The sequence below is a fragment of the Amblyraja radiata genome, chromosome 35 (assembly GCF_010909765.2).
Source record: "Amblyraja radiata isolate CabotCenter1 chromosome 35, sAmbRad1.1.pri, whole genome shotgun sequence".
Taxonomy (NCBI): domain Eukaryota; kingdom Metazoa; phylum Chordata; class Chondrichthyes; order Rajiformes; family Rajidae; genus Amblyraja; species Amblyraja radiata.
Genome location: NC_045990.1, coordinates 15,240,481 through 15,265,453, shown reverse-complemented (window position 1 = coordinate 15,265,453; position 24,973 = coordinate 15,240,481). Strand labels below are relative to the sequence as shown.

General features: G+C 48.1%; 1 protein-coding gene across 1 annotated transcript in view; it reads left to right on the top strand.

Annotated features, from left to right (window-relative positions):
* Positions 1 to 24,973, top strand: part of LOC116991874 (nuclear factor 1 X-type-like) — a 175,372-nt gene that overhangs the window by 80,241 nt on the left and 70,158 nt on the right. Inside the window, exon 3 of the mRNA XM_033050849.1 lies at positions 306 to 368. Coding sequence (XP_032906740.1) covers positions 306 to 368 — 63 coding nt within the window. The remainder of the gene's footprint in view (positions 1 to 305; positions 369 to 24,973) is intronic.

Sequence of the window (24,973 nt, the reverse complement as noted above, 5' to 3'; positions counted from 1 at the left end):
TAAGTTTGCACACTAATCTCTCATGCAGCATCTCTGGAGAGAAGGAATGTGTGATGTTTCGGGTTGGGACCCCCCGCCTTCTGTTTCGAGGTGTGAACTAATTTGAATACGTTTGGCAAAAGTTTCCCCGGCAACCAGTGCCCCCGACTAGAAAACGTCAAATGTTTCAGTGCGGCCATGTGAGGTGAAAGTTCAGAGGTGAAGTTATGAGGAGGCTATGTTGGCGTTGGCCGTGGGGCGGTGTTTGGGTTGAATGATAGACAGAGAATCCTAGTTCTGACCACACGTCTCTTTTTATCTCACAGAGTCAGGACAATCTGAAAGCTCGAACCAGCAAGGAGATGCAGATGTCAAACCACCACCTAATGGTAAAGATCGACGATTATCTACTGCTCAGGGCCAGGCATTAGGAGAGGCACCATGGTCAGGCCCCCTCACATACTGGTGTCCCAGAACTCTGGGCAAGGTCACCTACCACCTCACACTGCAGCAGCCATTTTGTATCCCGATCAGCCATTCCAGTACCAACTTGTGACCAAGTAAAGTTGCAAATCCAAGGTTTAGTTGAGTTTAGTTGAGACATACTGCGCGGAAACTTGCCCACCGGCCCGCCGAGTCCACGCTGACCAGCGATCCCCGCACACTAACATCACCCGACCCACCCCAGGGACAATTTACATTTACACCAAGCCAAGTAAACTGTAAGCCTGCACGTCTTTGGAGTGGGGGAGGAAACCGAAGACCACGCGATCACGGGAGAACGAACAACCTCCGTACAGACAGCGCCCGTAGTCAGGATCGAACCCGGGTCTCTGGAGCTGCACGAGCTGTAATGCAGCAACTCTACCGCTGAGCCACACATTCATCTCTTCGACAGAAATTGTGTATAAAATCATGAAAGGAATAAACCGAGTAGATCCACAGAGTCTCTTGCCCAGAGTAGGGGAATCAAGGACCAGAGGACATAGGATTAAGGTGAAGGGGAAAAGATTTAATAGGAATCCGAGGGGTAACTTTTTTACACAGTGTAAGTGGGTGTATGGAACAAGCTGCCAGAGGAGATAGTTGAGGCTGGGACTATCGCACCATTCAAGAAACAGTTAGACAGGTACATGGATGGGACAGATTTGGAGGGATGTGGGGTAAACACGGGCAGGTGGGGCTAGTGTAGATGGGGCATGTTGGCCGGTGTGGTTAAGATGGGTCGATGGGCCTGTTTCCATGCTGAATCACTCTAAAATTGCACCAATCCTTACCAGGAACAATCCTTTTCATTATCAGTAGTCACGAAGAGCTATAATGCCGAAACAGACCCTTCAGCCCACCAAAAGCATGCTGACCACAAACCACCCATTGACATTAATCCTATCTTTTATTCTCACCATACTCTCATTAAATGCCTCATTTCTGCCACTCAGCTAAACACCTGGGGCAATTGTCACAGTAGTGAATTAACCTTTAGTAGAAACTAGGAACTGCAGATGCTGGTTTATACCAAAGATAGACACAAAGCACTGGAGTAACTCAGCGGGTCAGGCAGCATCTCTGGAGAGAAGGAATAGGTGATGTTTCGGGTCGAGACCCTTCTTCAGACCCATTTCTTCTTCTGCAGAAGAAAGGACTCGACCCAGAAACGTCACCAATCCCTTCTCTCCAGAGATGCTGCCAGTCCTGCTGAGTTACTCCAGTTGCGGGCTCTACAGTCAAAGAAACGACTGTACATGATTTCAGTCAAGCTGTTCACGGTGTACAGATAAAAGATGAAGTGTGCAAGATAAAGTCTGATTAGAGATAGTTAAAAGCCTCCAATGAGTTAGTAGGGATGTGGGAGCAAATGGGAATTCCTGATTCCTGGGATGGCAGGACTTTCATATGAAGAAAGACTGGATATACTCGCTAGAATTTAGAAGATTGAGGGGGAATCTTATAGAAACTTACAAAATTCTTAGGGGGTTGGACAGGCTAGATGCAGGAAGATTGTTCCCGATGTTGGGGAAGTCCAGAACTAGGGGTCACAGTTTAAGGATAAGGGGGAAATCTTTTAGGACCGAGATGAGAAAATAATTTTTCACACAGAGAGTGGTGAAACTGTGGAATTCTCTGCCACAGAAGGTAGTTGAGGCCAGTTCATTGGCTATATTTAAGAGGGAGTTAGATGTGGCCCTTGTGGCTAAAGGAATCAGGGGGTATGGAGAGAAGGCAGGTACAGGATACTGAGTTGGATGATCAGCCATGATCATATCGAATGGCGGTGCAGGCTCGAAGGGCCGAATGGCCTACTCCTGCACCTAATTTCTATGTTTCTATGGAACAACCAGGGTAAACTGACATGATTACAGGGAAGGTACACAAAATTGCTGGGGAAACTCAGCGGGTGCAGCAGCATCTATGGAGCGAAGGAAATAGGCGACGTTTCGGGCCTTCAGACTGATGGGGGGTGGGAGAAAGAAGGAAAAGGGTAGGAGGGGGAGGAGCCCGAGGGCGGGCGGATGGGAGGGTGGGAGGAGACAGCTAGAGGGTTAAGGAAGGGGAGGAGACAGCAAGGGCTAGCAAAATTGGGAGAATTCAATGTTAATGCCATACGGACGCAAGGTCCCCAGACGGAATATGAGGTGCTGTTCATATTACAGGGAGATAGACTCACAATGTTGGAGTAACTCAGCGGGACAGGCAGCATCTCTGGAGAGAATGAGTGGGTGACGTTTCGGGTCCAGACCTTCCTTCAGACTGAAGTGCACTGTGTCACTGTTACGGTCACAGGCACGTGATCCGCACACAGCAAGCTCCCAGTAAACCGGGAGGTGAAGGTGAACAGTTCCCGCACTGTAATGAAGTTGACTGGGGACTGTTGCCAGGACTCGAGGGGTTGAGCAGTCTAGGACTAGTCTGAGGCTCTACAAGGCTCTGGTCAGGCCGCATTTGAAGAACTTTGAGCTAATTTGGGCCCCATATCTGAGGAAGGATGTACTGGCTCTGGAGAGGGTCCAGAGGAGGTTTACAAGAATGATTCCAGGAATGAGTGGGTTAGCATATGATGAGCGTTTGACAGCACTGGGCCTGTACTCACTGGAGTTTAGAAGGTTGAGGGGGGACCTCATTGAATCTTACAGACTAGTGAAAGGCCTTGATAGAGTGGATGTGGAGAGGATGTTTCCACTGGTGGGAGAGTCTAGGGCCAGAGGGCACAGTCTCAGAATTAAAGGGCGCTCTTTTAGAAAGGAGGTGAGGAGGAACTTCTTTAGTCAGAGTGTAGTTAATCTGTGGAACTCATTGCCACAGAGGGCTGTGGAGGCCAAGTTAGTCGATATTTTTTAGGTAAATCCTTGTTTATAGTGGGTGTCAAGGGTTATGGGGAGAAGGTAGGAAAATGGGATTAGGAAGCAGAGATCAGCCATGATTGAATGGCGGAGTAGACTCGATGGGCCGAATGGCCTCATTCTACTCCTATAACTAGTGAACTATATTCCGTGGATCACAGGAGGATGTGCGATGATCTTACAGAGGTGTACAAAGGGGAATATACAGGATAAATGCACAGTCTTCTACCCAGAGTCGGGGAATCGAGAACCAGAGGACATAGGTTTAAGGTGAGGGGGGAAAGATTTAATAGGTACCTGAGGGGCAACTTTTTCACACAAAGGGTGGTGGGTGTATGGAACAAGGTGCCAGAGGAGGTAGTTGAGGCTGGGGCTATCCCAACGTTTAACAAACATTTAGACAGGTACATGGATTGGACAGGTTTGGAGGGATAGAGGCCATGGATCTCTTCAGCCCATCTTCTCCAGTTTCTAGTGTTAGAATTCTCTATCCTTGATCAGCTCCAGAATGGTGGAGCAGAGGGGATAATAATTCCATGGGAGTAATTTGGTTAAAATCAGTTTACCATTGGATGTTTCGAGGCATAGAGCGATACAGTGTGGAAACAGGCCCTTCGGCCCAACTTGCCCACACCGGCCCACATGTCCCAGCTACACTAGACGCACGTTTGGTCCATATCCCTCCAAACCTGCCCTATCCACGTACCTGCCTAACTAGTTGTTAAACGATGGGATAGTCCCAGCCTCAACTATCTCCTCCAGCAGCTTGTTCCATACACCCGCCACCCTTTGTGTGAAAAGGTTACCCCTCAGATTCCTATTAAATCTTTTCCCCTTCACCCTAAACGTATGTCCTCTGGTCCTTGTTTCACCGATTCCGGGCAAGAGACTGGGCAAGATAAGAATATTGTCTCTTTGTAGTCGAACCTCCCAAACCAATATTTGCCCTGTGCAGTCTGTAGCTTTAGGTTATGGCCTCTCCTCTGTCATCCCCTTTCTAGTGTGGGCTCCAGTCGTGCCTGAGTTGGTGGGCCTTCCATGGAACAATGGTTCAACGGTACTTTAATGCCACATCTTATAGAGGCATATAAAATCATGAAAGGAATAGATCGGGTAGATGTACAGAGTCTCTTGTCCAGAGTAGGTGAATCGAGGACCAGAGGACATAGGTTTAAGGTGAAGGGGAAAAGATTTAATAGGAATCTGAGGGGTAACTTTTTCACACAAAGGGTGTTGGGTGTATGGAACAAGCTGCTAGAGGAGGTAGTTGAGGCAGGGACTATCCCAACGTTTAAGAAGCAGTTAGACAGGTACATGGATAGGACAGGTTTGGAGGGATATGGACCAAGCGCAGGTAGGTGGGACTAGTGTAGGTGGGAGATGTTGGCCGGTGGGGGCAGAGTTGGGCCGAAGGGTCTGTTTCCACACACAGGTTTGGAGGGATATGGACCAAAAGCAGGCACGTGGGACTAGTGTAGCTGGGACATGTTGGCCGGTGTGGGCAAGTTGGGTCGAAGGGCCTGTTTCCACGTTTTATCACCCAATTAAATCTTTCCCCTTTCACCTTAAACCTATGGCCTCCGGTCCTCGATTCCCCTACTCTGGGCAAGAGACTCTGCACATGTGTGGGTTAATATATGATGAGCGTTTGATGGCACTGGGCCTGTACTCGCTGGAGTTTAGAAGGATGAGGGGGCATCTCATTGAAACTTAGCGAATAGTGAAATTCTGGATAGAGTGGATGTGGAGAGGATGTGTCCACTGGTGGGAGAGTCTAGGACCAGAGGTCATAGCCTCAGAATAATAGGTCATACCTATAGAATGGAGATGAGGAGGAATTTCTTCAGTCAGAGGGTGGTGAATCTGTAGAATTCTTTGCCACAGAAGGCTGTGGAGGCTAAGTCAGTGGATATTTTTAAGGCGGGGTTTGATAGATTGTTGATTAGTGCGGGTGTCAGGGGTTATGGGGAGAAGGCAGGAGAATGGGGTTAGGAGGGAGAGATAGATCAGCCATGATTGCCTGGTGGAGTAGATGGGCCAAATGGCCAAATTCAACTCCTGGAACTTATGATTATAATCTTATATACCATCACCTCAAAAACGTTATAAATTAATTTTCATTTTCATTTTGTAACATTGTAAAAAGATGACTAAGTATTAAAAAATACCATTTATTGACTAAATTAATTGACATTGCACAGGGTGACACGGAGATGGGGGAGGGGCGGTGGCTTTGTCTAACCTCGGGTGCTGCTTGTGTGGAGTTTGCACGTTCTTCCTGTGCATGTATGGGTTTCCTACGGTTGATCAATGAAAGGCCTGGACAGAGTGGACAAGGAAACAATGTTTGTAGCAAGGAGACAGTCTAGAACCAAAGGGCACAGCCTCAGAATAAAAGGACGTACCTTTAGAATGGAGATGAGGAGGAATTTCTTTAGTCAGAGGTTGGCGATCTGTGGAATTCATTGCCGCAGACGACTGTGGAGGTTAAGTCAATGCATATATTTTTAAAGCAGAGATAGATAGATTCTTAATTAGCACAGCTGTCAAAAGTTACAGGGAGAAGGCAGGAGAAAGGGGTCGAGAGGGAAAAATAAATCAGCCATGATCGAATGGCGGAGTAGACTCGATGGGTCGAATGGCCTAATTCAGCTCCTAAATCTTATGGTTATTTATAGGTATCAGAAATAGCATAGATCCCTGCAGAATGGTAGAGTTGCTGCCTCACAGCGCCAGAGACCCGGGTTCGATCCTGACTATGGGTGCTGTCTGTACGGAGTTTGTACGTTCTCCCTGTGACTGCATGGTTTTTCACTGGGTGCTCCGGTTTCCTCCCACACTCCAAAGGCGTACATGTCTGTAGATTAATTGGCTGGGCCGAAGAACCTGTTCCTGCGCTATACCTCTAAACAGAACTAAACTAAACTCCACTAGTCACAGACCTCCAGCCAGAATATCTTCCTTCCACCACAACCCTCTGTCTTAGAAACATAGAAATACAGAAAATAAGTGCAGGAGGAGGCCATTTGGCCCTTCGAGCCTGTACCATCATTCATTGTGATCATGGCTGATCATCCACAATCAGTAACCCATGCCTGCCTTCTCCCCATATCCCTTGATTCCGCTAGCCCCTAGAGCTCTATCTAACTCTTTTTTAAATGTGTCCAGTGAATTGGCCTCCACTGCCCTCTGTGGCAGGGAATTCCACAAATTTACAACTCTCTGGGTGAAAAAGTTTTTTCTCATCTCAGTTTTAAATGGCTCCCGATTTACTCTTAGACTGTGGCACCTGGTTCTGGACTCCCCCAACATTGGGAACATTGTTCCAGCATCTAGCTTGTCCAGTCCTTTTATAATTTAATATGTTTCTATAAGATACCCTCTCATCCTTCAAAATTCCAGTGAATACAAGCCCAGTCTTTCCAATCTTTACTCATATGACAGTCCCGCCATCCCAGGGATTAACCTCGTGAACCTACGCTGCACTGCCTCAATAGCAAGGATGTCCTTCCTCAAAACTGCACACAATACTTCAGATGTGGTTTCACCAGGGCCCTGAAAGACCTCTTTACTCCTATACTCAAATCCTCTCGTTAGCATTCTTCACTGCCTGCTGTACCTGCATGTTTACTTTCAGTGACTGGTGTGCAAGGACACCCAGGTCTCGTTGCACTTCCCTTTTTCCTAATACTCTCAATGGGAAAAGCTTATCCACGTCAACTCTGTCCATCCCTCTCATAATTTTAAAGACCTCTATCAAGTCCCCCCTTAACCTACTGTGCTCCAAAGAATAAAGACCTATCTTGTTCAACCTTTCTCTGTAACTTAGGTGCTGAAACCCAGGCAACATTCCAGTAAATCTCCTCTGTACTCTCTCTATTTTGTTGACATCTTTCCTATAATTTGGCGACCAAAATTGTACCCCATACTCCAGAATTGGCCTCACCAATTGGCCTCACCAGCTCAAAATCTATACGACCACTGTGGGCGGCATGGTGGCGCAGCGGTAGAGTTGCTGCTTTACAGCCCTTGCAGCGCCGGAGGCATGGGTTCAATCCCGACTACGGGTGCTGTCTGTACGGAGTTTGTACGTTCTCCCCGTGACCACATGGATTTTCTTTGAGATCTTAGGTTTCCTCCCACACTCCAAGTTAGTGAGACGACCAAGTCTGTAGGTTAATTGGCTTGGAGTTGTATACATGGTTTTAGTGTAAAGTGTCCCTGTTGGGTATAGGCTTGTGTTAATGTGCGGGGATTGCTGGTCGGTGCGGACTCAGTGGGCTGAAGGGCCTGTTTCCGCGCTGTATCTCTAAACAAGTCATTGGGAATCCAGTACATCATAATCTTCTGGATCTGCCTACCAAGAGGGCCCTTATCAAAAGCCTTACTAAAATCCATGTATACAACATCCACTCAACTACCTTGTGTAGGAAGGAACTGCAGATGCTGGTTTGAAGAAGGGTCTCGATCTGAAACGTTGCCCCTTCTTTCTCTCCAGTGATGCTGCCTGTCCCGCTGAGTTACTCCTGCATTTTGTGTCTATCTTCACTAAACTACCGTCATCTATCTCCCTCGTCACCTTCTCTAGTCGGGCGGCACGGTGGCGCAGCGGTAGAGTTGCTGCCTTATTGCGCCAGAGACCCGGGTTCAATCCTGAACATGGGTGCTGGCTGGATGGAGTTTGGATGTTCTCCCTAAGATTTTCTCCGGGATCTTTGGTTTCCTCCCACACTCCAAAGGCGCACTGGTTTGTAGGCTTGGTATTACTAATTACTAGTAAACTAATAAACTAATAAACTAGTAAACTAATGTAAAAATTGCCCCTAGTGTGTGGAGGATAGTGTTAATGTGCGGGGATCGCTGGTCGGCGCGGACTCGGTGGGCTGAAGGGCCTGTTTCCGCGCTGTATCTCTAAACTAAACTAAACTAAATCTAAACTAAGTTAGTGAGACACAAGTCCAGTTACAGCTTTGTTAACATCAAGCCCGGGAGCCTGAGACAGGAGAGTCAGAATGAATGATTCTGATGGTTTAGTCTAGTTTAGTTTAGTTTAGTTTAGTTTAGTCTAGTTTAGTTTAGTTTAGTTTAGTTTAGTTTAGTTTAGTTTAGATTAGTTTAGTTTAATTTAGTTTAGATTAGTTTAGTTTAGTTTAGTTTAGTTTAGTTTAGTTTAGTTTAGTTCAGTTTAGTTTAGTTTAGTTCAGTTTAGTTTAGTTTAGTTCAGTTTAGTTTAGTTTAGTTCGGTTTAGTTTAGTTTAGTTTAGTTTAGTTTAGTTTAGTTTAGTTTAGTTTAGTTTAGTTCGGTTTAGTTCAGTTTAGTTTAGTTTAGTTTAGTTTAGTTTAGTTTAGTTTAGTTTAGTTTAGTTTAGTTTAGTTTATTGTCACGTGTACCGAGGTACAGTGAAAAGTTTTTGTTGCGTGCTATCAAGTCACCTTAAAGACAATACATGATTACAGTCGGGCCATTGGCAGTGTATAGATACATGATAAGGGAATAACGTTTAGTGCAAGGTAAAGCCAGCAAAGTCAGATCAAGGGGCTGAACTGGCGAGACGTTTTGGAGGATAGAGGGTTAAACAGGAACGAGTGTTGAATGCCTTCTTAGTTATGACCAAACGAGTAGATGAAATGATTTCCTTTCTGGAGTCTTTGTGGCCTGTGTATTGTCGCAGTGAAATAAATCATCTTGATGAGAGAGATGCTTTGGCCACGCCAACAATCCAACAAGCTAACATGATTGATCGACATGGGCTTTCAAGTCAAGGTTACGTAAATCCCCAGTTAAATACTTGAGGATAATGTGTACCTAACTGTGCAAGTTCAACACCATGATGGCCACTTTGCCCCCTGTGGTGTTCCCATGTGTAGAGGAGGTTAAATCTTTGACCTATTGTACCGACAGGGAGTGTTTTAGCTTTTAGTTTCGAGATGCAGCGTGGATATAGCGATCTCCATGCACCAGATCTTTCCTACACACACACACACACTAGGGACGGTTTACAGATCATACACATAAGTGATAGGAGTAGAATTTGATCACCAGTAGGAAACCCACACGTGCACAGGGAGAACGTGCAAACTCCACACAAGCAGCACCCGAGGTTAGACAAAGCCACCGCCCCTCCCCCATCTCCGTGCCACCCTGTGCAATGTCAATTAATTTAGTCGATAAGTGGTATTTATTTAATACTTAGTCATCTTTTTACAATGTTACAAAATGAAAATAATTGCAAACTAATTTATAACTTCTTTGAGGTGACAGTATATAAGATCATAATCATAAGTTCTAGGTGCTGAATTTGGCCATTTGGCCCATCTACTCCACCATTCGAAGGTACACAAAAATGCTGGAGAAACTCAGCGGGTGCAGCAGCATCTATGGAGCGAAGGAAATAGGCAACGTTTCGGCCCGAAACCCTTCCGGGTTTCGACCCGAAACGTTGCCTATTTCCTTTGGGTTTCGGCCCGAAACGTTGCCTATTTCCTTCGCTCCATAGATGCTGCTGCACCCGCTGAGTTTCTCCAGCACTTTTGTCTACCTTCGATGTTCCAGCATCTGCAGTTCCTTCTTAAATACTCCACCATTCAATCATGGCTGATCTATCTCTCCCTCCTAACCCCATTCTCCTGCCTTCTCCCCATAACCCCTGACACCCGTACTGATCATTTCGCTGTAAGTCTGAACTCGTGGCAGTGAATGAACCATCGAAGTACAAAGATGTGCTCAGGGCCAGCATTGACTGCGGTTTCATCTGTAAGATGGTGGCTTGGGTTCATGGTCAGCGTGGATTTTGTGCCAAAAAGGTCTATGGTTCCGTGCTCATTCTCTGCTCCTGAGTCCTTGGTCAATCACAGCAAGCAGAAACAAGACAGCGCCAATTTACAGAAGCCAATTAACCCATCGCCGACTGGTTAGCACGCCATCAAAGCTTTTCACTGTACCTCGGTACACGTGACAATGGACTAAACTCAACTAAATTGAATGACAAACCTGCTCGTCTTTGGGATGTGGGAGGAAACCGGAGCACCCGGAGGAAACCCACGCGGTCCCGGGATAACGGCTTGGTTGCATGCTGACCATTTAGCTTATCTGCCTGCACATCACCCTTCGCCCGCCATTCCCTGCAGATCCATGTGCCTGCCCGTAAACCTCTTAAACGCCATTCTCGTATCTGCCTCCACCACAGGTTCCACCAAGATGCAGCACAGAACGTCACAGGAGATACTTTCCCCCTGTGACTATCAAACTGTACAACTCCTCCCCCTTTTGTCGTGGGATGGACTGACTCCCCTCCCCCTCCCGCCCGCCCACCCCCTTCCCCAATCTTTGCACATCCCCAATCCTTTCCACTAGTCCCTTTAATCTCATGTTTCATGTATCTTGTTGTGTTTTATGACTGTTGGCAGATCAACTTCCCTCCTGGGATAAATAAAGTTCCATCGTATAGTATCGTATCACAGCGTAGCATGTTCTAGGCATTCACCACCCTCTATGTAAAAAAAACATGCTCCAAACACCTCCTTTAAGCTTTGCCCCTCTCACCTCAAACCTACACCCTCTAATATCCGATATTACCACTCTCGGACAATGTGTTTCACTGCCCACCTCACTATCCCTCTCATAATTGCCATAGAGGGAGTGCAGAGAAGGTTCACCAGACTGATTCCTGGGATGTCAGGACTGTCTTATGAAGAAAGACTGGATAGACTTGGGTTATACTCTCTAGAATTTAGGAGATTGAGAGGGGATCTTATAGAAACTTACAAAATTCTTAAGGGGTTGGACAGGCTAGATGCAGGAAGATTGTTCCCGATGTTGGGGAAGTCCAGAACAAGGGGTCACAGCTTAAGGATAAGGGGGAAATCTTTAAAACCGAGATGAGAAAAACTTTTTTCACACAGAGAGTGGTGAATCTCTGGAACTCTCTGCCACAGAGGGTAGTTGAGGCCAGTTCATTGGCTATATTTAAGAGGGAGTTAGATGTGGCCCTTGTGGCTAAGGGGATCAGAGGGTATGGAGAGAAGGCAGGTACGGGATACTGAGTTGGATGATCAGCCATGATCATATTGAATGGCGGTGCAGGCTCGAAGGGCCAAATGGCCTACTCCTGCACCTAATTTCTATGTTTCTATGTTTCTATAATAATCCTGTTCCCCTCAATAATTGACAGGTGTAGATGGGGAATGTTAGTGTGGGCCGGTGGGCTCGGTGGGCCGAAGGGCCTGTTTCGGCGCTGCAGCTCCAAACTAAACTGAACCAAACTAAACGTCCTGCCTACACGGGTCGTCCTTCTGCGTGGGAAGGCTTTGCCGAGTTTCGGCGGCGCCGTTTGAACGCTTCTTGCCGACAAAAAACGGTTTGTCTGCGCCGAGACTGGTTCGTGGAGCAGTGGCAGGAGTAGGCCTGGCACCATCGCATCCATCAGCGCGTCGACCCCAGAACAATGCCCGGCTCACAGCAGCCCGGGTCAAGGGCACACTGCCCCCAAGACCGAAAATAAAACCCAATCAATGAGAAGACTTTTGTCATGTAGAAGAATGAATGTACAGGGGGATGAAAGCAAGTAATTATTTATGTTGCATTCAATGGGTTCTTTTAAAAAAAACACCACTTTCTAAATGAATTGAAATGAGAATAATGGTCTACAGTTTAGTGTTCACAGTGTGTGTCCACCTCCGGCTAGATTAAGCTGTTCATTGTTTCTTTATCTGATAAGGTCTGATCTGTGAAAACCCAACAGCATTGGAGTTTTTATGTGGCCCGGACTCCATCTTATTGTGTGTTCAATGGCGCCATGGGGTGAAACAATGGCTACCTATACAATGGCTCCCTGTACAATGGTTCTCCCAACCTCAGGCGGCAATCCCCCCTCCCTCCCGCCATCCTAGGGCCTGGGACCCATGGAGAAACTGGGGTATTGTGCCCCAATCAGGTCACCGTGCTCAGAGGAGACCGACTGGGTGGCCACCAGACGCAAGAGGTTTCAGCTTCAGGGGATGTTCTCCTCCGAGCTGAGAAGGTTGAGAGGAGGTGGACAGGTTCACATAGAAACAAAAGGTGCTGGAGTAGGCCATTCGGCCCTTCGAGCCTGCGAAGGAAGGTCCCATTCAATACGATCGTGGCTGATCATCCAAAATCAGTACCCCGCTCCTGCTTTCTCCCCATATCCCTTGATTCCGTTCACCCTAAGAGCTAAATCTAACTCTCTCCTGAAAGGTGAGGTCAGAGAGAAGGTTTGGAGGGAAGATGATGTCATTTAGATGGTTCATGATCCAGGAGACTCAGGTTCAAATCCTTTCAGTAAATGACACAATGAGAGGAAATGGTTTAGAGATACAGCACGGAAACAGGCCCTTCGGCCCACCAAGTCTGCGCTGACCAGCGATCCCCGCACATAAACACTGTCCTAATGGGAATGTGGGAGTGTGAAACACTGTCCTAATGGGTCCTAACCAAAAACAACACTCATCCTTTTTCTCCACTGACCTGCTGAGTTACTCCAGCACTTTGTATCTTCAGTTGTAAACCAGCATCTGCCGTCCCTACTTCCACACTAGGGTCTCGACCCGAAACGTCACCCATTCCTTCTCTCCAGAGATGCTGCCTGTCCCGCTGAGTTACTCCAGCATTTCGTGTCTGTCTTCATTTAACCTACGTCTTCGGATTGTGGGAGGAAACCAAATTTCTCAGAGAAACCCCACGCAGGTCACGGAGAGAATGTACAAACTCCGTACGGACAGCACCCGTGGTCAGGATTGAACCTGGGTCTCTGGCGAGGGTGACTTGTAGAACAGCGGGAGGTCTAATGGGAATGTGAAGGGGGGTCCCAACCAAAAACAACACTCCAGTGATGATCGCTGACCCGCTGAGTTACTCCAACACTTTGTGTGTTTTTTTTTTGTAAACAGCATCTGCAGTTTAGTTTAGTTTAACGATACAGCTCGGAAGCTGGCCCTAACTAACGATATCTAACTCTCTCTTGAAAACATCCAATGAATCGGCCTCCACTGCCTTCTGTGGCAGAGAATTCCACAGATTCACAACTCTCTGTGTGAAAAAGTTTTTCCTCATCTCAGTCTAAATGGCCATCCCCTTATTCTTAAACCGTGTGGCCCCTGGTTCTGGACTCGGCCAACATGGGGAACATATTTCCTGCATCTTCCCTGTCCAATCCTTTAAGAATTTGATATGTTTCTATAAGATTCCCTCTCATCCTTCTAAATTCCAATGAGTACAAGCTCAGTCGATCCATTCTTTCATCAAATGTCAGTGCCGCCATCCCGGGAATTAACCTGGTACTCCCTCAATAGCAAGAATGTCCTTCCTCAAATTAGGAGACAAAAACTGCACACAATACTCCAGGTGTGGTCTCACTAGGGCTCTGTACAACTGCAGAAGGACCTCCTTGTTCCTTTACAATAAACTAAACTAAACTAAACTAAACTAAACTAAACTAAACTCAACTAAACTCAACTCAACTCAACTCAACTCAACTCAACTCAACTCAACTGAACCAATATGTTTTGCATTAGGACCTTCCCAAACAGATCCAAGACAGACACACAATGCTGGAGTAACTCAGCGGCTCAGGCATCATCTGTGGAGAGAAGGGATGTGTGATGTTTTGTGTCGAGACCCTTCTGCAGACACTTTGCAGGCAGGTCCCAGCATGTAGATCTGGAACAAGGTTCACTCCAAATCTCCGTCATCTCCCCTCCTGGAGTGGTCAGCACAACAAAATGAGGGCAGGCTTTGCAGGATAACACCGCAGTGGGCAGTGGTCAGGCATAACATTGCCCTTGCACTGAAGTTGTCGTTTAGTTTTGCTTTAGTGTTTTAGGGATTCAGCGTGGAAACAGGCCCTTCAGCCCACCAAGTCCACGCCGACACCAGCGATCACGCTAGTTCTATTCGAGACACGAGGGACAATTTACAATTATACCCGGCCAATTAACCTACAATCTTTGGGATGTGGGAGGATTCCAGAGAAAACCCACGCAGGTCACGGGGAGAACGTACAAACTCCACACAGACAGCACCCGTAGTTAGGATGGAACCCGGGTCTCTGGCGCTGTGAGGCAGCAACTCTACCGCTGTGCCGGGCTAGGTAGAGTTATGTGCATCTGGGGAGTGTGCGATCCGTGTGCTATCAGTGTCAGTGAATACTTGCTGGTCAGCATGGACTAGAGGGGCTGAAGGGCCTATTAGTGTGCTGTGTGCTTCTAGGAATCCATGGCTCACAGGGTGGAGAGCTTCAGTGATCTTGACACAGTCACTGTGCCAGATAGCAAATCCCACCTGCCTGCGTTTGGCCCATATCCCTCTAAACCTGTCCTATCCATGTACCTGTCCAAATGTTTCTTAAACGAGCGATAGTCGCTGCCTCAACTACCTGCAGACGTCTCTTCTGATGTCAATCCTTGATGTGTTACCCCTTACCCTGTGAGCCTTGGTTCAGGAGAACTCTGCTGGGGCAATTGTTCTCTCTTTCTTGCTTAGTCTGGATTGTGGAAGTTTCAATGAGAGTCCTGCATCCTTCTACACGTCAGGGGATACAAGCACAAGTGATGTACAAGACCATGAGGGTAGATGCACAGAGTCTCTTACCCAGAGTAGGGGAATCAAGAACCAGATGACATAGGCTTAAGGTGAGAGGGGAAATATTTAATAGGAATCTGAGGGGTAACTTTTCACAGTAACAGGTGGGTGTATGGAACGAGCTGCCAGAGGAGGTAGTTGAGGCTGGGACTATCACAACATTTCAGGGAGATTTGGACAGATACCTGAGCAAAAAAGGTTTAGAGGGATGTGGGCCAAACGCAGGCAGGTGGGACTAGTGCAGATGGGACATCTTGGTCGACACAGGCATGTTGGGCCGAAGGGCCTGTTTCCACACTGTGTGTGAGAGAATATGAGTTTGTGCGTGTGAGGGAGTAAATATGTGTGTGAGTGTGTGTGTGTGAATGTGTGCGTGTAGGTGTGTGAGTGTGAGAGAGAGAGAATAAGAGTGAGTGTGTGTGAGTGTGTGTGAGTGTGTGTGTGTGCAGCAGTTAGTTTAGATGAACCAAAGGCTTTAGCGGGTAGCAGGCAGGGGTGGGAAGAAAAGCTCTGGACAGGGCACTGATACTGGAGCTCTGCACTAACACACACTCACACACGCACACACACACACACACACACACTCAGACACACACACACACACTCAGACACACACACTCACACTCAGACACACATCACAATCATCCACACACACACACACACACACACACACCCACACACACTCAGATACACTCAGACACACACACTCAGAGACACACACTCAGACACACACCCACACACACACACTCAAACACACACACACACGCTCAGACACACACACACACACACACACACACACACACACACACACACACACACACACACACACACACACACACACACTCAGACACACACACACACACACACACACACACACACACACACACACACACACACACACACACACACACGCACACTCAGACACACACACTCAGACACACAGCCACATTCAGACACAGGGACACACACACACACACACACACACACACACACACACACACACACACACACACACACACACACACACACACACACACACACACTCAGGACACACACACACACCTTAGGCACACACTCAGAACACACTCAGACACACACACCACACCCAGACACACACAACACACACACACACACACACACACCACACACACACACACACACACACACACACACACACACACACACTCAGACACACACACACACACAACACACACACACTCACACACACACACACTCAGACACACTCAGACACACACACACACACACACACACATACACACACACACTCACACACACACACACATACACACACACACACACACAGACACACACACTCAGACACACACACACACACACACTCAGACACACACACACACACACACACACTCAGACACACTCAGGCACACACACACTCAGACACACACACACACACACACTCCGACACACTCAGACACACACACACTTAGGCACACACTCAGACACACGAACACACACACACACACACACACACACACGAACACACACACACTCACACACACACACACACACACACACACACACACACACACACACTCAATGACAGCGAGGTGTAAGGGGGGTGGAGGATGGATATTCCTTTGGTGTGTGTTGTGACTAATCTCCCAGGATTAGTGGGCAAACACAGTGCTCACGGCCTGGATCACTGCTTGAACTGTTCCCAGTGCATGTACAGCCTGACATAAAGTCACACAGAGGTCGAGAGTTCACTGGCAGATCAAAATAACACGCGGCTGCGGGATTCTCACCATTTTCTGGTGGTTCTAACAGCAGGCCTTTGATAAGGTGGCCCTGAACACACTACATACAGCACAGCCGGGCAGCTGCAGATGGGGCTAACCCAGTGAAGCCAAGGAATGTCAGTAACTTGTTGCATTTCTTGCCAGCACGAGATGCAGAGGCTGTTAGCCGGTCTCACATCAAAGGCAGGGAACTGCAGCTGCCTGATTCTGACCCTCGCCCCCCACCCCCACCCCCCCCCCCCCCCTCCTCCTCTCCCGTTCCCAAGTAAAACCACCCCAACTTCTCTTCCAAGACACAAAAACGCTGGAGTAACTCAGCGGGACAGGCAGCGTCTCTGGAGAGAAGGAATGGGTGGCGGTGGAGGCACTTACGATAGTGGCGTCCAAGAGGATTTGGGATAGGCGCATGGATATGCAGGGAGTGGAGTGATCCACGAGTGGGAGAGTCTAGGATTAGAGGTCACATAGAAACATAGAAACATAGAAAATAGGTGCAGGAGTAGGCCATTCAGCCCTTCGAGCCTGCACCGCCATTCAATATGATCATGGCTGATCATCCAACTCAGTATCCCGTACCTGCCTTCTCTCCATACCCCCTGATCCCTTTAGCCACAAGGGCCACATCTAACTCCCTCTTCAATATAGCCAATGAACTGGCCTCAACTACCTTCTGCGGCAGAGAATTCCAGAGATTCACCACTCTCTGTGTGAAAAATGATTTCCTCAGCTCAGTCCTAAAAGATTTCCCCCTTATCCTTAAACTGTGACCCCTTGTTCTGGACTTCCTCAACATCGGGAACAATCTTCATGCATCTAGCCTGTCCAACCCCTTAAGAATTTTGTAAGTTTCTATAAGATCCCCCCTCAATCTTCTAAATTCTAGCGAGTACAAGCCGAGTCTATCCAGTCTTTCTTCATATGAAAGTCCTGCCATCCCAGGAATCAGTCTGGTGAACCTTCTCTGTACTCCCTCTATGGCAAGAATGTCTTTCCTCAGATTAGGAGACCAAAACTGTATGCAATACTCCAGTTGTGGTCTCACCAAGACCCTGTACAATTGCAGTAGAACCTCCCTGCTCTTATACTCAAATCCTTTTGCTATGAATGCTAACATACCATTCGCTTTCTTCACTGCCTGCTGCACCTGCATGCCTACTTTCAATTTTGCTAGCACTTGCTGTCTCCTCCCCTTCCTTAACCCTCTAGCTGTCTCCTCCCACCCTCCCATCCGCCCGCCCTCGGGCTCCTCCCCCTCCTCCCCTTTTCCTTCTTTCTCCCACCCCCCATCAGTCTGAAGAAGGGTTTCGGCCCGAAACGTCGCCTATTTCCTTCGCTCCATAGATGCTGCTGCACCCGCTGAGTTTCCCCAGCAATTTTGTGTACCTTGCCTACTTTCAATGACTGGTGTACCATGACACCCAGGTCTCGTTGCATCTCCCCTTTTCCTAATCGGCCACCAGAATTAAACAGCCTCAGAATTAAAGGACGTTCTTTTAGGAAGGAGATGATGAGACATTTCTTTAGTCAGAGGGTGGTGAATCTGTGCAATTCTTTGCCACAGAAGGCTGTGGAGGCCACGTCAGTGGATATTTTTAAGGCAGAGATAGATAGGTTCTTGATTAGTGCGGGTGTCAGGGGTTATGGGGAGAAGGCAGGAAAATGGGGTTAGGAGGGAGTGATAGATCAGCCATGATTGAATGGCGGAGTAGACTTGATGGGCCGAATGGCCTAATTCTATTCCTATCACATGACATTACCTTATGATATGGGTTACGTGCAGTCACAGATAGACACAGAGTGCTGGAGTAACTCAGCGGGACAGGCAGCATTTTTGATGAGAAGGAATAGGTGACGTTTCGGGTCGGGACCCTTCTTCAGATGGAGAAGCAGGGGAGAGGGAAACGAGAGACATAGATGGCGATGTAGAGAGATGTAGAACAAATGAATGAAAGATATGCCAAAAAGTAACCATGATCAAGGAGAGGTGGAGCCCACAATGGTCCATTGTTGGCTGTGGCGTGGGTGATAAACAGTGAAACTCAACAGGGCGACACTGAAACTAGCACAACGTTTAGGGTGCAGAGTCAGGGGAGAATGGGAAAGTACAGGACGAAGCACAGCCTCACAGAGTGTGTGTGTGAGGATGTGTGAATGTGTGTGTGTGTGTGTGTATGTGTGTGTGTGTGTGTGTATGAGGGTGTGTGAGTGTGTGTGTGTGTGTGTGTGTGTGTGTGTGTGTGTGTGTGTGTGTGTGTGTGTGTGTGTGTGTGTGTGTGTGTGTGTGTGTGCGAGTGTGTGCGAGTGTGTGTGAGAGAGTGAGTGTGAGAGAGAGAGAGAGTCAGTGTGTGAGGTGTGTGTGTGAGTGTGTGTGAGTGTGTGTGTGTGTGTGTGTGTGTATGTGTGTATGTGTGTGTGTGTGTGTGTGTGTGTGTGAGTGTGTGTGTGTGTGAGTGTGTTTGTGTGTATGTGTGTGTGTGTGTGTGTGTGTGTGTGTGAGTGTGTGTGTGTGTGAGGGTGTGTGAGTGTGTGTGTGTGTGAGTGGGTGTGTGAGTGGGTGTGAGTGTGTGTGTGTGTGTGTGAGTGTGTGTAAGTGTGTGCTAGTGTGTGTGAGAGTGAGTGTGAGAGAGAGAGTCAGTGTGTGAGTGTGTGTGTATGTGACAGAGTGTGTGTGAGTGTGAGAGAGAGAGTCAGTGTGTGAGTGTGTGTGAGAGAGTGAGTGTGAGAGAGAGAGAGTTAGTGTGAGTGTGTGTGTGTGTGTGTGTGTGAGTGTGTGTGAGAGAGTGAGTGTGAGAGAGAGAGTCAGCGTGTGAGTGTGTGTGTGTGAGTGTGTGTGTGTGTGTGTGTGAGTGTGTGTGAGTGTGTATGAGAGAGTGAGTGTGAGAGAGAGAATCAGTGTGTGAGTGTGTGTGTGAGTGTGTGTGAGTACGTGTGTGTGAGTGTGTGTGTGTGAGTGTGTGTGAGTGTGTGTGTGTGTGTGTGTTTGAGAGTGTGTGTGAGTTTGTGCGAGTGTGTGTGAGAGAGTGAGTGTGAGAGAGAGAGTTAGTGTGTGAGTGTGTGAGTGTGTGTGTGTATGTGACAGAGTGTGTGTGTGTGTATGAGAGTGTGTGTGTGTGTGCGAGAGTGTGTGAGTGTGCGTGAGATTGTGTGTGAGTGTGAGTGAGAGTGTGTGTGTGAGAGTGTGTGTGTGTGTGTGAGTGTGTGAGAGTGTGTGTGTGTGTGTGTGAGAGTGTGTGTGTGCATGAGATTGTGTGTGTGAGTGTGTGGGCATGTGTGAGTGTGTGTGTGAGTGTGAGAGTGTAAATGTGTGTGTGTGTGCGTGAGAGTGTGTGGGCATGTGAGTGTGTGTGTGTGTGTGTGTGAGTGAGAGAGTGTAAATGTGTGTGTGAGTGTGCGTGAGAGTGTGTGTGTGAGAGAGTGTGAGTGAGAGTGTGAGTGTGTGTGAGAGAGAGAGTGTGAGTGAGTATGAGTGTGTAAGATGTCTCAGGACAGGTGGAGCCCACAATGGTCCATTGTTGGCTGGGGACGAGGTGATACTGAAGGGATACAACCAGTGAAACATGCAAGAGGACTAGGGTGGGGGAGAGATGGAGAGAGAGGGGTTAACTTGAAGTTTGAGAGCTTTCCTTTGGTGCATTGTAGAAGCACCTTGGACGTTGCGATCTCATTACGGGACTGAACCATTGGGCTACCAACCTGCTGCTGACAAAAAATAGCCTCTTAGCCACTTATGAAGGTGAGCTGAAGCAAAGAGTCTCGTCTGGAGTTGAAGCTGACTTCAAACAGACAGGTGACTTGCATTAAGCACATGTCTGCCTAGCATTAGCTGCAGCTGTGCTCCTCAATGCCCCAGCCGCGATGAGTTGAGGCACGAAAATGGGAAGGCCGCTGATCCTACGCTCGCCGCTCGCTGCCAGGTGTCAGCCGGAAGCTCTGTGGCTCAGCGGAGGTTGTAGGTTCGAGTCCCGCTGGTGGACCCCAGAAACTATCTGGCAGAACTAGTCTAAAGAAGGGACTCATCCCGAAACGTCACCTATTTTTTTTCCTCCAGAGATGCTGCCTGACATAGAAACATAGAAACATAGAAAATAGGTGCAGGATTAGGCCATTCGGCCCTTCGAGCCTGCACCGCCATTCAATATGATCATGGCTGATCATCCAACTCAGTATCCTGTACCTGCCTTCTCTCCATACCCCCTGATCCCTTTAGCCACAAGGGCCACATCTAACTCCCTCTTAAATATAGCCAATGAACTGGCCTCAACTACCTTCTGTGACCCACACGGAGAACATACAAACTCCGAACAGACAGCACCCGTAGTTGGGATCGAACCGGGGACCCGGGGCTCTGATGCTGTGAGGCAGCAACTCTACCGCTGCACCACCGTGCCACCTGAGTTACTCTAGCTTTTTGTGTCCACTAAGAAACAATGCACTGGTTCACAAATTCACGTGTTATCGTGGAATTAGGCCATTCGGCCCATCCTGTCTACTCTGCCATTCAACCGTGGCTGATCCCTGCCTCCTAATCCCATCCATCTGCCTTCTCCCCATAACCCTTGACACCCGTTCTAATCAAGAATTTGTCTATCTCTGGCTTAAAAATATCCACTGACTTGGCCTCCACAGCCCTCTGTGGCAATGAGTTCCATAGATTTATGACCCTCTTACTAAAGAAGTGCCACCTCACCTCCTTTCTAAAACAGTGGCCTTTAATTCTGAGGCTGTGACCTCTGGTCCTAGACTCTCCCACCAGTGGAAACATCCTTTGTGGTAGCGTGTTAGTGTGGGAGGGTGCCAGGGGCAGAGGCTAAACTGTGCCCTCTCTGCCCTCTCTGCAGATGTGTGTGAAACCCCACAGGACAAGGTTTCCAAGAGCATTAGATGACTTGGTGCAAATGATGACCATTCAGCCCATTCGGTGCTGGTGCTATCTCTTTTCAAATGCCATCCAATCCATGCCCCTCCATCGGTCCTCCCTCCCATTGACTCCATCTACACCTCACACTGCCTCGGCAAGGCCAGCAGCATAATCAAGGACCAGTCTCACCCCGGCCACTCCCTCTTCTCCCCTCTCCCATCGGACAAGAGGTACAGAAGTGTGAAAACGAATGCACACCTCCAGATTCAGGAGCTGTTTCTTCCCAGCTGTTATCAGGCAACTGAACCATCCTACCACAACCAGGGAGCAGTGCTGAACTACTACCTCATTGGAGACCCTCGGACTATCCTTGATCGGACTTAGCTGACACACAATGTTGGAGTAACTCAGCGGGACAGGCAGCATCTCTGGATAGAAGGGATGGGTAACGTTCTGGTCAGGACCCTTCTTCAGACTGATGTTGGGGGAGAGGGAGATACAGAGATAAGGAAGTGTGAGGTGTGAAAACAGGACAAAGGGAATGGTGCTCAAAGAAAATATAGTTGGCTTGGAGAAGGTAACAACAAAGCAGAGATAAAATGCAGTCAGAGACAGTCAGACTGGTGGGAGAACTGGGAAGGGGGTGGAGATGGAGAGAGAGGGAAAGCAAGGGCTATTTGAAGTTAGAGAAGTCAATGTTCATACCGCTGGGGTGTAAACGACCCAAGCGAAATATGAGGTGCTGTTCCTCCAATTTGCGCTGGGCCTCACTCTGACAGTGGAGGAGGCCCAGGACAGAAAGGTCAGTGTGGGAATGGGAGGGGGAGTTGAAGTGTTTAGCAACCGGGAGACCAGGTATGCAATGTGTGACTCAATTGTAATCATGTATTGTCTAAACTGACTGGATAGCACACAACAAAAGCTTTCCACTGTACACGTGACAATAAACTAAACTGATCTGAACAATTTAGAAGGATGAGAGGGTATCTGATAAAAACATATGAAATTCTTAGAGGATTGAACGGGCTAGATGAAGAAAAAATGTTCCCGATGTTGGGGGAGTTCAGAACCAGGGGCCACAGTTTAAGAATAAGAGGTAAGCCATTTAGAACGGAGACGAGGAAACACATTTTCTCACAGAGAGTGGTGAGTCTGTGGAATTCTCTGCCTCAGAGGGCGGTGGAGGCAGGTTCTCTGGATGCTTTCAAGAGAGAGCTAGATAGGGCTCTTAAAGATAGCGGAGTCAGGGGATATGGGGAGAAGGCAGGGACGGGGTACTGATTAGGGATGATCAGCCATGATCACGTTGAATGGCGGTGCTGGCTCGAAGGGCCGAATGGCCTACTCCTGCACCTATTGTCTATTGTCTATTGTCTATTGATGTTGGGGGAGTCCAGAACCAAGGGTCACACAGTTTAAGAATAAGGGGTTGGCCATTTAGGACTGAGATGAGGAAAAACTTGTCCACCCAGAGAGGTGTGAATTTGTGGAATTCTCTGCCACAGAAGGCAGTGGAGGCCAATTCACTGGATGTTTTCAAGAGAGAGTTAGATTTAGCACTTAGGGAATCAAGGGATATGGGGAAAACTGATTTTACTGAACGGGGTATTGATTTTAGATGATTTTAAATGATCAGCCATGATCATATTGAATGGCTTGAATGGCCGAATGGCCTATTCCTGCACTTTTTTTTCTATGTTTCTATTTTTCTAAACAATATCAATCCATGCCAGTCCATGTGTCCTTTCCCCAGCATTGCATATCTCGATTTAGGAATGTTGAAAGTTCTTTGTGAAGTTCTCTCTGTAGTCCTGGCAATCCCCACAGGTATAGCATCCCACTGTAGAACTTCTTCCCACTGAAATTCTTCAGTCCTCAAGAGAGTTTTATTGTTATATATCCCGAAACAGAACAATGAAATTCTTTCTGGAGACATCACAACAGAATATGTAAACATAGTGCTCTGTAAACATCACAATAACTAATAAAATGGCGGCACAGTGGCGCAGCGGTAGAGTTGCTGCCTCACAGCGCCAGAAACCCGTGTTCCATCCTGACTATGGGTGCTGTCTGTACGGAGTTTGGACGTTCTCCCCGTGACCGCGTGGACTTTCTCCGGGAGCTCAGGTTTCCTCCCACACTCCAAAGATGTGCAGGTTTGTAGGTTAAGTGGCTTGGTATAAATGTAAAATTGTCCCTAGTGTGTGTAGGATAGTTTAAAGGGCCTGTACTACTTACGCGACCTTTTCGGCGACTGCTGGCACCTGTCATAGGTCGCCGAAAGATTTCAACGTTGAAAATTCAGTGGCGACCAGAAAGACGCTACAACTCTTTGGGTGACTAGGAGATCTCTCACGATATACAGGCAACCTCCTGGCAACCTCTCACGACATACAGGCAACCTCCTGGCGACACGCCCCCTGATGACACACCGCAACACTCGCGGCATGTCGCCAGGGCGTCGCCTGTATGGTCGTGAGAGGTCTCCTAGTCACCCAAAGAGTCGTAGCGTCTTTCTGGTCCGCACTGATTTTTCGACGTTGAAATTCTTCGGCGACCTATGACAGGTGCCGGCGGTCGCCAAAAAAAGTCACGTAAGTGGGACAGGCCCTTTAGTGTACGGGGATCGCTGGTCGGAGCGGACACGGTGGGCCAAAGGGCCTCCTCTAAACTAAACTAAAACTCAGCAACGAAAATAGTTTTATACTAGACCAGGTGCGGAACTGTTGAGCCCGTCCCACCAACGCAATATTCCACCACTGACCCATAGCCCCCGAGTGCGCAGGCGCCGCTGACGGGTTCCCATGGCGACGTTTTTAATGTTCAAAATGGCGATAACCTATAGAATATAAGATCAATGTGAACGCACCTCACTCTCCCGCTTCAGTCCCCTATTCCCCTCCTCCATAATCCTCCCTCTTCCCACTCTCCACCAACTCTCCTCTGCTTCCTCCCCTCAACCCTTCCCTCCCCTCCTCCCTCTTCCCCTCCCCATTACTTCACCATTCCTCTTCCTACCCCTATCCTCTCCTTTCCCCTACCCTCAGTCACTCTCTCCCTCCCTCTCTCCCTCCATAACCCTACTCCCTCCCTAACCCCCTCCTCTCCCTCTATCCCCCTGCTCCCCGGTCCTCACCCCCCTATCCCACCCCCCATCTCCCTCCTCACCTCCCCCACTTTCCCCTCCCACTCCCTCCCTAACCCCCTCCTCTCCCTCTACCCCCCTGCTCCCGGTCCTCACCTCCCCCCTATCCCACCCCCCACCCCCCACTATGAAAATCACAATTTTAAAAAAAATGAAATTCTCAATGATAATCGTGTCTTTTCTTTAAAATAACCTGAACACAATGTTAGCTGTCAATGAACACGGAAGAATTTGATTAAAATATTGTTCTTTTCAAGAATAAAATCAATGTCAATG